The sequence below is a fragment of the Cupressus sempervirens genome, chromosome 10 (assembly GCF_028749045.1).
Source record: "Cupressus sempervirens isolate cs-2001-9-10 chromosome 10, ASM2874904v1, whole genome shotgun sequence".
In the NCBI taxonomy this organism is placed as follows: Eukaryota; Viridiplantae; Streptophyta; class Pinopsida; order Cupressales; family Cupressaceae; genus Cupressus; species Cupressus sempervirens.
This window is the reverse complement of record NC_143127.1, coordinates 514,584,363-514,599,485: the sequence shown is the minus strand read 5'-3', so window position 1 is coordinate 514,599,485 and position 15,123 is coordinate 514,584,363. Positions and strand designations below refer to the sequence as shown.

Genomic DNA, 15,123 nt, shown 5'->3' with positions numbered 1-15,123 from the left:
GGAAGTAGGGGTCTATCCCTAACTGGTGTACGAGGTCGTGCCTGACTATTGGAATAAAGGGAGCTCCCAAATGATGTGTGGGATCTATGACTATGCCGACTTCCTGCCACTGAAACTGATCTGCTTCACCCCTATCTCTCATGCCTACCTCCTTGTATATCCAACTCCATTCGTTCCAAGGTACCCTATAACTTTTCCAAGGTTTGAACTATTCTGGGCTATGTAGTGATGAGAGTTTTCATCATCTTCGTCTCTTCCTCCTCTTGTTGGTTCTATCTGACTCCTCTTTGTTCATCTGCCATAGGGGGTTCATGTTCTATATCAATTTCCAAATTGTTTCGAGCTCTCCAACGAGTGTAATACCTGTATAATTCTGCTCTTCATGGATGCATATGATATGTATTCAATCCACCAACTAGTAACTACCTAGATGCTAATATGAATTATCAAAACTTTTGAACCAGTATCTAGATGCTGAAATGAATTATCAAAACTTTCTAGCTAGTACTTAGATGCTGAAATGCATTCTCAAAACTTTCTAGCCAGTACCTAGATGCCAAAATGAATTATCAAAACTTTCTAGCCAGCACCTAGATGCCAAAATGAATTATCAAATTTTTTTAGCCAATACCTAGATGCCAAAATGAATTATCAAAACTTTCTATCCCGTACCAAGCTACTGAAATGAATTATCAAGACTTTTCGCTTTGATACCACTGAAAGATCCCCTTCACTTTGATATCACCGAAAGATCCCCAATAGTGGAGGTCTTAGAAATTGTTGTTTGTTTCACAATTTGAGTCTTTGGCTAGCGTTTGGCATCAATTTTGAATTTTTTGTTTTCTTCTTGGTTTTTTAATTGTTTTTGGATTTTTGAAGATATATGCAAAAATAAAAGATAACAAACAAATATGAACTACATATAATAAACAACATTCATTATTGAAAATACTTGACAATCTGGAACTCAAACCGTACTAGGAATAGTAATAAGATTTCTGCATTCAAATAGAAAGATTGCAAATGTTGATCGCTGCCTCAAATATTGATGCCTCAATTGTAAATAATGGCCGCCTGGCTGAAAATGGGTTTCCCACAAATGCAAAGTTGTTGAGGAAGAAATCGATTTCTCCTCTAATCTCATTGTTACCAATATCTCAGAATTCAATCACCCATAGACTTGTTGAGGTTTGCGTCCCAACAATCCAGACTTGAGGGTTTCGTCTCAAGCCACAAAATTGCTCTCCCAGAGCAATTCCAAATATCATAAGCTTCAAATGTCAAAGGATAATGAACAATTAGGTCTTGATCTCCTTATCCCTAAATGAGAATTACACTTTGCACTTTATAATAAAATAACATTTTCCCAAATAAAGGTGTCTAGGCTATAGGAAAACATTACTTTATTAAAATATCATAACTCAAAGAGCCAAAAAGTCCCCAGATAGTGAAAATAGTTTATAATAATTCAAGACTTTTCTAGTGAGCTATAACACAAGGGCACATATGACCAAACAAAGCCATATTCCCCTTATTACTCCGAAATGGCTATATAAGTAGCCTTATTATAAATTATTTAAATGCTAAATATTTAAATATATTGAAATATTCCTCATTTTGCCTCTGAAATCCCAAACCAACCAAATAAACATGAAACTGACCATGTAACATGTTTGTAACTGATACCAAATGGGATGGGTCAATTGGCAGTCCCTTTCCTATAATCTAGGGATGCTCCTATAAACTAGGGAATGCACCTTGTCATCCTAAAATTGAAACCATGGAATGGTCCCGTGTAATCTCACATCTGGAAACTGCCACATCCTCCTTAAATGTAGGGATACTCCCTAAAATCAAGGAACTGCACCCAATTGGCTCCCAACAGCTTGTAAAGTCAAGCCCGGTCACTAAATATTTTGTATGAGTCTCTATCCACAACTGCTAGCCTACGAGACCCCCATGATAGGCTAACTCACAAAACTCTGCGAGTCAGACTAAAGAGGGGACATGACATATTCTTCCTTTAAGAAGTTCTACAATATGAATATTAAACTCAGCTAACCAATTTCATTATGCTTATATAATTGGAGCTTGCGTATTGAATAGTGAGAGAGTGAAAGATATCCTGGTCTTGTTGGGTGATAATATTTAAATCTATTATTGTTTCCCAAGGGATTTTAAACTTAGCAGGAAATATTTGAGTTTCATATGGGATCTTAGGTTCCTCTTGAAATTTAATGCATTATGTGTTTCTTAGTCATTAAGGCTAGGAATAGAAAAATAATTCAAAATTGTGCAAGTTCAAGAAATTAACAAGTGATTTCACTTAAATTATATTGTTTTGAGAATGACAATGATATAATACATAGTAAATGCAAAACCTGATTTCAAAGCAATACAAGAAAACTCATTTATACCCATTCATTGAATTAATTTACTATTCCAAGAAAGTAATATTATAATGTGAATCAATCACCTGTTTACTGGCCTTGTTTGTCATTTGAAACCCCTTTCTGTTAGATCTATTACTCCTTTATAAAAGTCGGCTATTTATGGGATGAGTAATAACAGCATTCAATGGGATGTTTTGGTAAAAGGTTAGGTTTTTGAGAGACGATGTGATAGACCAAAAGATCTCAATGCATTCCGCACTGAGTCTTTACTATAAATGGTTAAGTGCGGTTCTAAAGTCAACAAAAGGTGTAGATGCAGTGAAGATGTGGACATATTTAATGATGAGATATTGGTTATGGAAATCTGGAGTAAAATCTTAAGCACGGATAATAAAAAGGAACTAGTTCAGGTACATATGAGGCAGTGGTAGTGATCAGCAATCTACTGAATTAGTCTTCATCTTGCAGGGGTACAGATAAGTGCATCAGAACCTGAAAAATCCTATAGAACATTTGATGAAAATATTTTGTCACTGCAGTTCAACAGATGCTCTCTGAATGGGTTTTAAAATTCAATTGAGTCTGTCCAGCTTAAAAAATGGACTTATTTTCCATCAAATTGTCAATGCAAATTCAATAAGAACCTGCAATTGTGGTAAGGTATAAAGCATGACAATGTCATCCAGAGAAGGGAAATCAAATGCTATGTGTGCATGAAACATACATTTCGAAAATTAATGAATGTGAAGATGCACCTAGCCACTGAATATGAATGTTTTGGATTCTGGGAAATAAATACAGTAGAGATTCCTCTGTGTGATTTGTTTTTTTCTAATGACATGTTAGATACACTATGTCCTTTTTTCCATGCTACTGATACTTCGGATAGTAAATAATTTTGTCTCTGTTTCTAAAGTAATTTATTATTGCCATTGAATATATTTTAGGGATAAAATCAATCTATTTGCTAAATATTTTGCTCAGGTTTGTTGATTTGGATATTTGCAGGCAGTTCAACAAATCAATGACAAAAATATGCTGTCTCCTATTTGTGCTGCAACACTTGGAAACCAACTTCAAGCCGGCATCAGTTGGACACATCAATTTAGCAGTAATTATAAAGAGATTCTGCTTTCCCAATTTAGATACTTTGAATATCCGGTTAAGTTATGAAAATGCATATGGAAGCCTTGTTTCTCTCTATCAATTCTTGCTGCTGTCATTTATTTCTCTTGCCCTTACGCTTAAGGTGAAATCTTTTGTGGTGTTGGAAGCCTTGCTTAATTAATGCCAACATGCTTCTTCTGTTATGTTTTGCTTCTCTAGCTCTTCTAGTCAAAATATTTAGTGGTTTGTGAGCATATGATCTAATGGCAATCATTTATGATCTTTTCTTTCAAACATATAGTTTTCAGAAGCTGAAAAACCTTTAATCTCTCCTGAAATGCTTCTAAATGATCAAACTAATCATATCAATCTCTACAAATGACAGAAGTAGGTCAGTGGGACTCAAAAGTACATTCAATTATAATATATATACTTAAGATAAGTAGGAGGGTAAATAGAACCAGGTTTCTGATAAGAAACTATACACTGATATCTCAAGCGATGGATACATCAACTTTAAAGCTTGAAAAGATAACTCAAAGGAGTAAATCTAAAGCAGTTAACCACGGTTCCTGATGAATCTATGGGAAGTTGGGAACATACAAAACCAGTACTGATTCAACCTTGAAACCTTAGCGAGGTTGTGTCCATCAACAAATTGTTATTAACTATTAATTCTATGTTTGGAAGGTAAAATGTTCTAATTCCTAGAAAAGCATTCCAGATAAAGTTAAAATCTACTTTATTGTTTCCTGACTACAGGCAATGATTTTTTTTACAAACTATAATACTCTATGACAGCTCATCACAATGTTGCTATGATATGCTTTTCATCCATTGCTGTGGGATCTGTACAGTTTTCAGCATCATTTTTGAATCTGTGCTTAGCGATAAATAGAGGTGACATTTAAGGCAATACTGACTTGTTCTTATTTGAAATATGGCTGGGAAGGAATTTAATATTTTTGTCCTTCGTTTTCTCTCTTAGAAGTAAGAATGTTTCATTGCTACAAACTCCTGGACTGTTGCAGTTGTTATTAGGAAATTATTATATATTTACTCAGTGACAAAGATGTTGCTGGTCTCTTTATATTTGTTAATCATATATTCTCAAGCTTGTTAGCTGAAAGCAAGAAAGTACAAAAGGAACATCAAAACTGGGTTGAATCACATTTTTATAAATTAGTTGGTTCTTTTTTGTAAACAATATTATTGGTTTTTAACTTTTTTAACTTTACAGGTGGAATACGGGACAGCCTCCAAGTGAAAGCTCTGTGCAATAAAGAAGGTTCTTTCTCTTTCAATGTTAAGGCCCAAGTTGGTGATGTTCGGTGATAAGCAAATGCTGGATTGGCTGACATACAGCCACCAACAAGCTTGAGATGTACCATCAATTGTACCGGTTGTTTTATTTAGTTTCCTCTTGCATCTCTTATTAGAATATGCTTGTTTTTTTAGAAAGAACAAAATGTAAGATAAAACAGTTGAGAAAAGTGCAATGGCCGGTCATTTTACAGTAAGTAGTGATTTGCATACCATGTATTCAAAGATAAAATATAATTGTTGGTTTCTTCAGTTTGTACTTGGATAGCTATCGTATGGAATTTAAACTCAGTTGCTGATTCACGATCTGAATCCAATTCGAGCATGTGAATTGGATCTGCAGATTTGTGAAAAAATAAATCCTATTATGATTTGTATATATGTATGTATGTATGTATGCATGTATACAAAGTTACAAGAGAAATATACAATGAGAGAGCGAAATAGAGAACAAATTTGAGGTGAAATGAATTTGGATGGTAGTTTTAGTGTTAAAAGGCAAAAACTATATTAGAGAAGTCATATTAAATAAGCTGGACCCACTTAACACCTTGGCCTGCCTGTAGATCCTTGAGGATTCACTCTGGATCCTTGAGGACTCGCACCAGATTCATGCTGATTTGGGCAAATTCTTTGTTTTACACAGTGGTTTCTTCCGGATTTGTGGGCCTGTGAATCTGGGTGAATCCACTGTGTAAAACAAGGATCCTGCCCAGATCGGCATGAATACAAATCCGGATCAAACCCAGATCTGAATCCAGCCTCCCAGGCACAGATCCAATAACTAGTAATTTAAACTAAATTAAATGGATATCAATAAAAACCAATGCAATCCAGATATTCAATAAATTATTTTCAATGCTCAATACTATGCTTGGTGTAAGACCACACCTCTCATATGACTAATACAACCCTGATTTGATGAATTTGTTTCTTACATAAGAGGGATAGATAGATCAATGTTTATAACTAAGGTGTCTGACGGTGATATCTTGATTTTCATTGGCAAGCTAATTGTATATAGATGAAAATAGATTTAAGAAAAAGTGGAAATTGAATAATGTTTTAACGAATGTTTTTTAATAGGAACAGGCAGACTCCTGTATTGCACTTCTGACATTTTTCTTGTCACTATGCTTATGAAATACGATTTTATGCACTCGTCTCTTAATAAAACCTGTAAAATTTTCACTGCATCTTATGTTAAAACCTTTACTTCATATATCAGAAATAATGCAAAATTGGAAGAGCAAAGCATACCCAACAATAGCATAAGAGAGGACCAGATTTACATAGAAAACCCAACAAGGGAAAAACCTTGGTGAGAAAGTTGCTTGAAGCTGCTCTTCACATACAACCTCCCAAGATAAAGCAATGTTACAGCTCTTTTGAGAATATCAATCCAGAGATGCAATGACTTCGAAATGTCAATTTTATGGCTACAACCAAAGGAAGTTCATTACTCATAACTAGTAACATTTTTCACAAGAAGCTAAAACCTCATAGCAACATTCTTGATGAGAATTGAAGATGAATATTTATCACATCACATCAGCTGTGCAATATTACTTGTATTGTTCACTTATTTCTTTCACCATTCACACACTCCTTTTACAATAGGCTTGATTTTCTATTTATATCCTCTGCAACCTTTTAATTCATCAACTAGGTTGGCTCCAGGATAGCATATATGTAAAATTAAGTAATTGTTTACTAGTCAGTCTTAAAATATGTATACGGTGAAATATAACATGCTGCAAACCAACACAGTTCACTAGGTTACAAAAACTTCTCAAAACATCCTTTAAAGCTCACGCAAACACTTAAGATCTTAACACGAGAAAGACAACAGGACCTGTTGGCCTAATAACAACAAACACAAAAAAATGACAAATTTTTGTCACCTTGTGCTATTGAAGAGAAGCAAATTTCATCATGTGTATCAAGATACTTATTATTACCCTTGCCAAGTTTCCCTATAAACTTCTTTTTCAATATTTGATTGTTACACATTTGCACTAACAACATTCATGCCAACCAATCCTTTTAAGTTCTAGAATGCTGAAAACAGATCATAATATCAAAATTAATATGGATCCACAACCAAAAAGGAAAATTGATATGATGTGGAGGCTGTAGAGACATATTGTCCTTGGGAAACCATTCATAGGAACCTAACTTGTTCTTACTATGTTAACACTAAAGGTTTTGTATAGGCCTCGGTGCTTTCTAACTTGGAACATATTTATCTTAAGAGTGGTGTTGGAAAAATGTGTAGCAATTAACTTACCTTCTACGAAGCCAAATTTTGTGCCTTAGTCATTATGAGGACATACACATCTCTCTTCATGGCACAAATAAAGTCTAAGACTCAAATGCTTAACTAGAGCTCTTCTAGCTCCTTGCAACATTTGAGAGCCAAACTACATGGTTGCACAACCCAACACACACACAACATGAATAGGTTGATTATGAACTTCAAAAGTATAGCTGCAAGGTGACTTAACTATGTGCAATTGGCGCAAGGCTAGAGGGCATAAAAACCACTCCCAAGCTACCCCTGCCAAGAGTAACGCATGAAAGCCAATGTAAAGGAGAAACCACAAGAAATTATACATGATCTAATGTGAAAATGCTTAGACAATCTTCCATTAACATGTCAAGCATAAGGCCTACCTGGTTGTAGCCATACACAATCAATTTACAATCTGTGAGCTTACGAGGCCGGGCTTATAGAGCCAAATCTTAGTAATTTCCTTCTATCTAACTTCATTCTACCTATCCTAGCTCAAGATTACAAAATATATAGCTAGCGACACCACAAGTTAGCTTGTCAGATAGATTATTACAAAACAAATAGGTCTTGCCCCAAAGGAAAAATTGACGACCTCACAATTTAAGAAAATTAACTTTTGTGAGGACAAAGATAGGTCCACACGTGATCCAAGGAGAGATTCACAAGAGTGTGGAAAGCCATGATGCCAAATAAAAACTTGCCGAAGCAAAACTTGCATGTTACTTGAGATGCCAGGAAACAAAGGCCTCAAACAAATAGAAGGACAACTCCAACAGGTGAAATAATTAGCCTTTGCGGGCTTAGATGGAGGATCCGTGATAGGTCCATATTAAGTACTCAACTGTGTGGAAAGAGAAAACACAAACAAGAAGTGCCATCATCCAAACAACAGACATGAACAACTAAACATAAATATTTTTTTGATTGATGTAAGATTGCAAATACTCAAGATGCTATTGCATCAGACACCTATGGTAATTTTAGGATTGATGTCCTTATCAAGAAGCCCTGATGACTTATGAAGTATCATAAAGATCCAACTCAGCTTGAGATATTCATGAGTTGTCTTCAATAGATTTATTTGGCCACCAAACCAAGTTTCTTTGTAATCCTTTCCTTCGGTGCTTTTACTTATTATGGTATCTAAAATCTTATTAATTCCTTATGTCTTCCTTTTAGGATAATTAGGTCCATCAACTATCCTTTCATGAAATTCATAGTATTCAAATATGTTTGAAATATTGAGCACATGGGGAATATCCATATTGTTAGGCAATTTAGCTTCAAAGGCATTATCACTGTCGTGTTTCTTCAAGATCCTACAAGGTCCAAACTTCTTCATCTTCAACTTATTGCATGTAGTAATTAGAAATATGTTCTTCAAGTACCATTACCTCATCTCCAACCTCAAAAGTCTTATATCTCCTTTTCTTATTTTCTCTATCCTTATATCCTTGATATTATCTTGTAGATTGTTCTTAACATCATGCAAATTCTTCATAAAGTCCACAAATTCCTCAACTTCAACACTATTCTTCATTTCAGTATCAAAATTCCTTAATTCAGTAGTTCCTCTAGAACTCATGCCATTCACAATCTCAAAAGGAGTCATCTAAGTACCTCTATTCACTGAATTCTTATATGCAAATTCTGTTTGTGTCAAAATCAAGTCCCAATTAGAAAGTTTATCTCTAATCAAGTATCTCAAAAGGTTACCCAAGCTTCTGTTTAGAACTTAAGTTTGTCCATCAGTCTGTGGATGAAATGCATAACTAACTTAAGCTCAATTTTCAGCTTCTTTCAAAGGGGTTTCCAAAACTAACTAGTAAACTTTATGTGTGTGTGTGTGTGTGTGTGTGTGTGTGTGTGTCTGAAACAATAGTCTTAGGTAATCCATGCAATCTCAGGATGTCTTTGAAAAATAAATTTGCCACATGTATTGCATTTGATGTCTTTTTGCAAGGTATGAAATGTGCCATTTTAGAAAATCTGTCAACTACTACATTGATATAATCATTCCCTCTTTGAGTTCTAGGTAGCCCTAGAACAAAGTCCATACTGATATCTTCCCAAGGTCTACAAGGAATAAGCAAAGGTGAATATAATTCAACATTCTGACTACTCCCTTTAGCAACTTGACATATTTTGGAACTTCTTACCATCTTTTGAACATCCTTATATATCCGCAGCCAAAAGTATCTCTATGAAATCAACTTCTCTATTTTATCACTCCCAAAATATCCTGCAAGTCCACCACTATGTTTCTCTCTAATGATATTCTCCCTTATAGATCCTCTAAGTATACACAACTAGACTCCTTCAAACATGTCTTCTTGAATGAAACAATCAACCCATTTATCTTGTTCTTTAGTCAGAAGGTTCTTACAAACTTTCCAAGGTTCTACAAAATTAGGGCCAGTCTCATATAAGTTCTTCACTCTTCAAATCCAAGCACTATAACCTCATCTTTGTTAGCAAGCTTCTCCTCCTCCTCAATGCATCTACTACCTTATTTGATTGTCCACTCTTATGTTTCAATTTCATGTATTCAACCCACTTCATATGCCTCTAATTCAACTTGTTCTGACTTCCCAAGTAGTGTAAGGGTTTATGACTAGTGTACAACACAAATTCTCCAGGCATCAAATAATGTTTCCACTTCTTCAAGGCTTGAATGATGGAATAAAATTCTTGATCATAGACTGAATATTTCTTCTTAGCATCATTCAACTTCTCACTATAAAAAGCTACAGGCTTTCCTTCTTGACTCAAAACAATGCCAATGACATTCCCACTAGCATTACAACCAACTTGCAAAACTTTGCTAAAATCAGGTAAAGCAAGCACATGTAATTTGATGACCTTCTCCTTCAATGTTTCAAGGCTTTTGTTTGCTCCACGTGTCTACTTGAATTCCTTTTTATCACCTCTCATAGTCTCTATCATAGCATTACATATTGAACTGAATTTTTTGATAAAGTTCTTTTAGAAACTTGCCAATCCATGAATTGATCTAACTTCTCCAACATTCTTAGGTGTAGGCCAATGAAGAATAGTTTTACCTTTTCAGGTCCATCTTTAGTCCATCAATGGAAATCAAAAAACCAAGGTACACAATCTCCTCCATAAAATAACATTTCTTCAAATTTATCAACTTCTCTTTCAACCTTTGCAATACTTGTCTGATATGTTCAAGGTGTTCCCCCTTAGTCTTACCATAGATCAATATGTCATCAAGATATACAATCACAAATGTACCCAAGAACTTCTTCAAAACGTAGTTCATCAATCTCATAAAAGTACTAAGTGCATTAGTTAAAGCAAAAGGTATAACTAACCACTCATGCAAACCTTAATTAGTCTTAAAAGCAATTTTTCACTCATCTCATTCTCTGATCCTAATCTGATGGTATCTACTTTTCAAATCAATATTTGTAAAATATCTTGCTCCAATCAATTTATCCATAATGTGATCCATTTTAGGCAAAGGAAGCATATGCTTCAATGTTATTTTGTTTATAGCTTTGGAATTCACGCACATTCTCTATTCCCCATTCTTCTTAGATGCTAATACAATAAGTACTGCACAAGGACTCAAGCTTTCTTTGATCAAACCTTTTTCAAGCAATTCGTGCACTTGTCTATTCAATTCTTAATTCTTTGCAGGTGTAAGTCTCTATGGTGCTTTATTAGGCAAACTAGCTCCAACTATCAAATTTATACAGTGGCTTATACTTCTCATAGGGGGTAGTCCATCAGATACATTATCAGAAATAATATGTTAAAATTCTACCAACAAAGATCTCATTTTAGGTGCATGCTCAAGTTCATCTTGTTTTTCAAAATTTCTAGGAATCAAAGCAAAACAATTTTTTTCTGTCTTCATCTCTTTCACAAACTGATTTCCTTCAACCAAATAAACTCTCATAGTAGTACAATGATTTTCCTTAGGTTTCTAAATTAAAGGCAATAACACTTGCTTCTTTTCATTAGCCCATATAGTATATTGATTCACTCTACCATCATGCAAAGCCTTTCTATCATACTACCAAGGTCTTCCCAAAAGTATATGACAACGATCCTTATGCATAATATCACACAAAACTTCATCAATATAATTTTGAATTTTGAATTTCACAAGACAGTGCTCACTTACTAGTAATTTAAGGCCATCCTTGATCCAATCAATGTGATATGTATTAAGGTACTTCAACCTTCACAATTTCTACTTAGATACCAACTCCTCAGATGCCAAATTATATGAACCGCTACTATCAATAATCACTTTGAAACATTTTCCTTCTACCTTACATCTGGTCTTGAAAAGACTTTTTCTCGAAACTGGTTCATTATCCAACTGCTTATTCCATAAGGTTATTCTCATCATCATATTTTCTCCTTTCTCAAGTTCATTAGGTGCATCAATAGCTTCTTCTTGAATCAAAGTATTTCATTACTACTTCATATCCTTTTACTAGAAAAGTTACATTCAAATTCTTTATGTCCTTCACCACACTTAAAATAAATACCTTTAAACCTAGATCTATCTTCTCTTTTGCCAATATTGTTATTCCTAGAGTAACTAGTGTAATTACCTCTAGTATAGTTACCTTTTCTTCTCTTCCCATTGTTGTCTTGCCATTTTGATTTTCCTTTGTCAATAGGTGTACTCTCGAATTTGTTACTTTCACCATAAGATCTAGACCTATGCTCCTTTGAAATCTTTCACCTCTTGCTCTTTGTATGTGTTCTTACTTCTTTGCCAATTTTTCTTTAGCCTTCAAGGCAAATAAGTATGCTTCCTCAACACTTTCAAATTGATTTCATCTTGTATAGAAACTCTTAACCCATTCAAGTATCTAACAACCTTTTCAACTTCATCATCAACATGTCCAGATCTAATATCCAACTTACATAATTCTTCAGTGTAATATTTCACATTCATATCTTTTTGTCTCGAATTTTGCATTCTTCTCAACAAATTAACATGATAATTAGTAGGAAGGAATTTCTTCTTTAACTTACCAACCATCTTCATTCAAGTCTTGATATTTTCTTTTCCTCTTCTCTATCTATCAGTTTGCAAATGTTCCCACCAAAGAGAGGCATGCCCTTTCAACATTGTAGTTGCAATCCTTACCTTCTTATCATTAGGAATGCTTTCATAGTCAAAGTACTTGTCAATCTTTGAGATCCAATCCAACAAGTAGAAAACACAAAAACAAGTCTAGAAGTCAGCATATTCAAGGCTATCAAGAATTTCTCTTCATCTTTCTTCACCTCAGGTTTAGGGTCAAGGGTTGTTTCATCATCATCATCATCATCATCACTAACATCTTCAAGATGTACTCCTCTTCTCTGGTCTGTTTCAACAATTTCAAGTCTATTTGCAATCTGTCTCAACATATCCATAGTAGCGTTATATGCATTTCCTCTATCTTGAACCATTTTGACAATAGTTCTTGCAAGAATCGTAACCTTCTGGAAGTTATAGGTCATAAACTCAATTTACCACCCTACAATGAATCCACAACAATGTTTTCTACGGTTTCAAACTTTTCTAGGAAAGAAATTATGCTCTCATGCCACCCAACGCAAGGTTGGAGGGCATAAAACCCACTCCTAAGTTACCCGTGCCAAGAGTTACATATGGAAGCCAATGTAAAGGAGAAACCACAAGAAATTATGGAGAATTCAATGTAAAAATGCTGAGATAATCTTCTTGCATAAATATTCTAGGAATAAGGCCTACCTAGTTGTGACCATTAACAATCAATTTAGAATGTGCAAGCTTAGGAGCTCAGGCTTATGGAGCCATATATTAGTAATTTCCTTTTATCTAACTTCATTCTACTTATCCTAGCTCAAGATTATAAAATATATAGCTAGCAAGACCAAAAATCGGCCTGACAGGTAGATTATTACAAAAATATAGGTCCTTATCCAAAGGAGAAATCAATGACCTCACAATTAAACAAATTAAATTTCATGGGGACAAGGATAGATCCACAAGTGATCCAAGGAGATATTCCCAAGAGCGCAAAAAACCATGATGCCAAACAAAACCTTGTTGAAGTAAACTTGTTTATTACTCGAGATGCCAAGAAACAAGCACACCTCGGACAAAGAGAAAAATAACTCCATCAAGTGAAAGAATTAGCTTATGTGGGCTTAGATGAAGGATCCACGATAGTTCCATATTAAGTAGTCAACTACACAGAAAGAGAAAACATGAACAACTAGTGTCATCCTCCAAACAATAGACAAGAACATTTGAAGATAAATATTTTTTTGCTTGATGCAAGATTTTCCAAAGTACCCAAGATGCTCTTGCATCAACAACTAATTCAACCATATGAACATCAAAGGATGATGTATAATTGTCACACAACTCAATATTGCATATGGAAGTTTATCACAAATGTCAGGAGTTAAGGTGCAACTAATACTTACTACACTTCCAGATAACTTCAGTGACTTTGTTGCATGGTAGAAATCAATGATGACATGAAAACATCATATTTGTGTTTGCATCAGCCCTTTGTCATACAAGTATACCATGGGTTGATATCAATGACAACACAATGTTCTCGTATTCGTAACAATACTTTGTTGGATAGTTGTTTTGAGGTGCAATGATATGGGTCAAGTCTAAATGTGATTGATAGGGTATTTCTTAGGGAGCCTTGTATGTGCGAGTGGGGTTGGATTTTGATAAATTGGGTAGCTTTAAAACCTATATGGACCATTAAATGGTCTTTATAGGGTAATTTTGGTCAAACTTCTCATTTTAAATACAAAAATAGACCCCTAAGGTCTATATCTTTAAGTTGCAAGTCAATTTGATACACAAATACTTGATTTACCTCTCCAAAAGCCATTAATATGAGTGACAAGTATGGAAGTTGGTGGGAATATATGTATTGAGGATATCAACCCCAATCCATATCTCATTAATAAGTGAAGACTTGGGGCATTGGGGTGCCCAAGTGTTTGTCCCTTCTTTATTAAAAAAATATCCTTATAGAGAAGTGAATGAGAAGGTGACAAGTGTCACCACCCCATCCAAAGATTTCAATTTGAAACTCCTATATCTAGTTTGAGAATGAAGATTGGGTTGTTCTTTGCTTCTCCTTTTGGAGAATCTAGATGGATATTCAAGCATAAAATTTGTAGAAGGTTAAGTTGGTTTTCCCTATCGTATGGTTAGTTTTGGTGAAGTTATTTTTCTCTGCATACTAGTGGTACAAACCGAGTATAAACTTATTTACCTATTGTTTTATTTTGTGAATAGGTAAATAAGTTTTGGGTTGAGCTAATACCATTGGCTTTAATGGTTACCTAGTGTTTTTTTCTTGTCCAGGTGTTTGGCTAGAGCTCATGAAGCTTCACGTTGCTAATATGATAGAGTGAAGAGAATTACATTTTGATGCTATTTTCTATTGGTAAACTCCTAGTGTTTGATCATGGAATTTTCTTGGAGATAGTAGTTTAAAAGATATTTCATTATGTTTTGGGTTGACTTTTTATGGTGACGTAGAAAATCAAGTTGTGTAAGCTTCTATATATATATATATATATATATATGACATTTTGTGTCAAGAGCAAGTTTTATTTATACTCTTTTCCCATTGGCATAGCTTTGATATCTGGTATGATCACTTGAATACATGGTAGTATAAGAGATACTTGAATTGGTTTTGATTGAATTATCTTATGGTAGAGCAAGTTATTTTCCTATCAACATGCACTTGTTGGTTTTTTGAAAAATGATATTGCAAGTTTACTTTTTAGTAGAATGTAAAAGTATTAAATATCTCAAATAAATATTGAGATTAAAGCTATTTAAATCTCTCCTTATGTTTAAGAGTCAAGTGGAGCCCTTTAGGTAGTAGAAAACAAGAAAACAAGAAAACAAGAAAACAAGAAATCTAGTTATCATGTCTTGATCAAAGTAATGTGCTAAGAGTAGAAAACAAGATGATGTGGTAATATATAGTATAT

The 15,123-nt window shown here is 34.3% G+C and overlaps 1 protein-coding gene across 2 annotated transcripts in view; it reads left to right on the top strand.

The window, feature by feature from the left end:
* The window catches only part of LOC149534917 (uncharacterized), a 132,634-nt gene extending 127,344 nt beyond the window's left edge, over positions 1-5,290 (top strand). For both annotated transcript variants that reach the window (XM_089805484.1, XM_089805483.1), the window contains exons 5-6: positions 3,402-3,504; positions 4,741-5,290. In XM_089805484.1, coding sequence (XP_089661610.1) covers positions 3,402-3,504; positions 4,741-4,835 — 198 coding nt within the window. In that variant the 3' untranslated portion in view covers positions 4,836-5,290. The remainder of the gene's footprint in view (positions 1-3,401; positions 3,505-4,740) is intronic.
* The last annotated feature ends 9,833 nt before the right edge of the window (positions 5,291-15,123 follow it).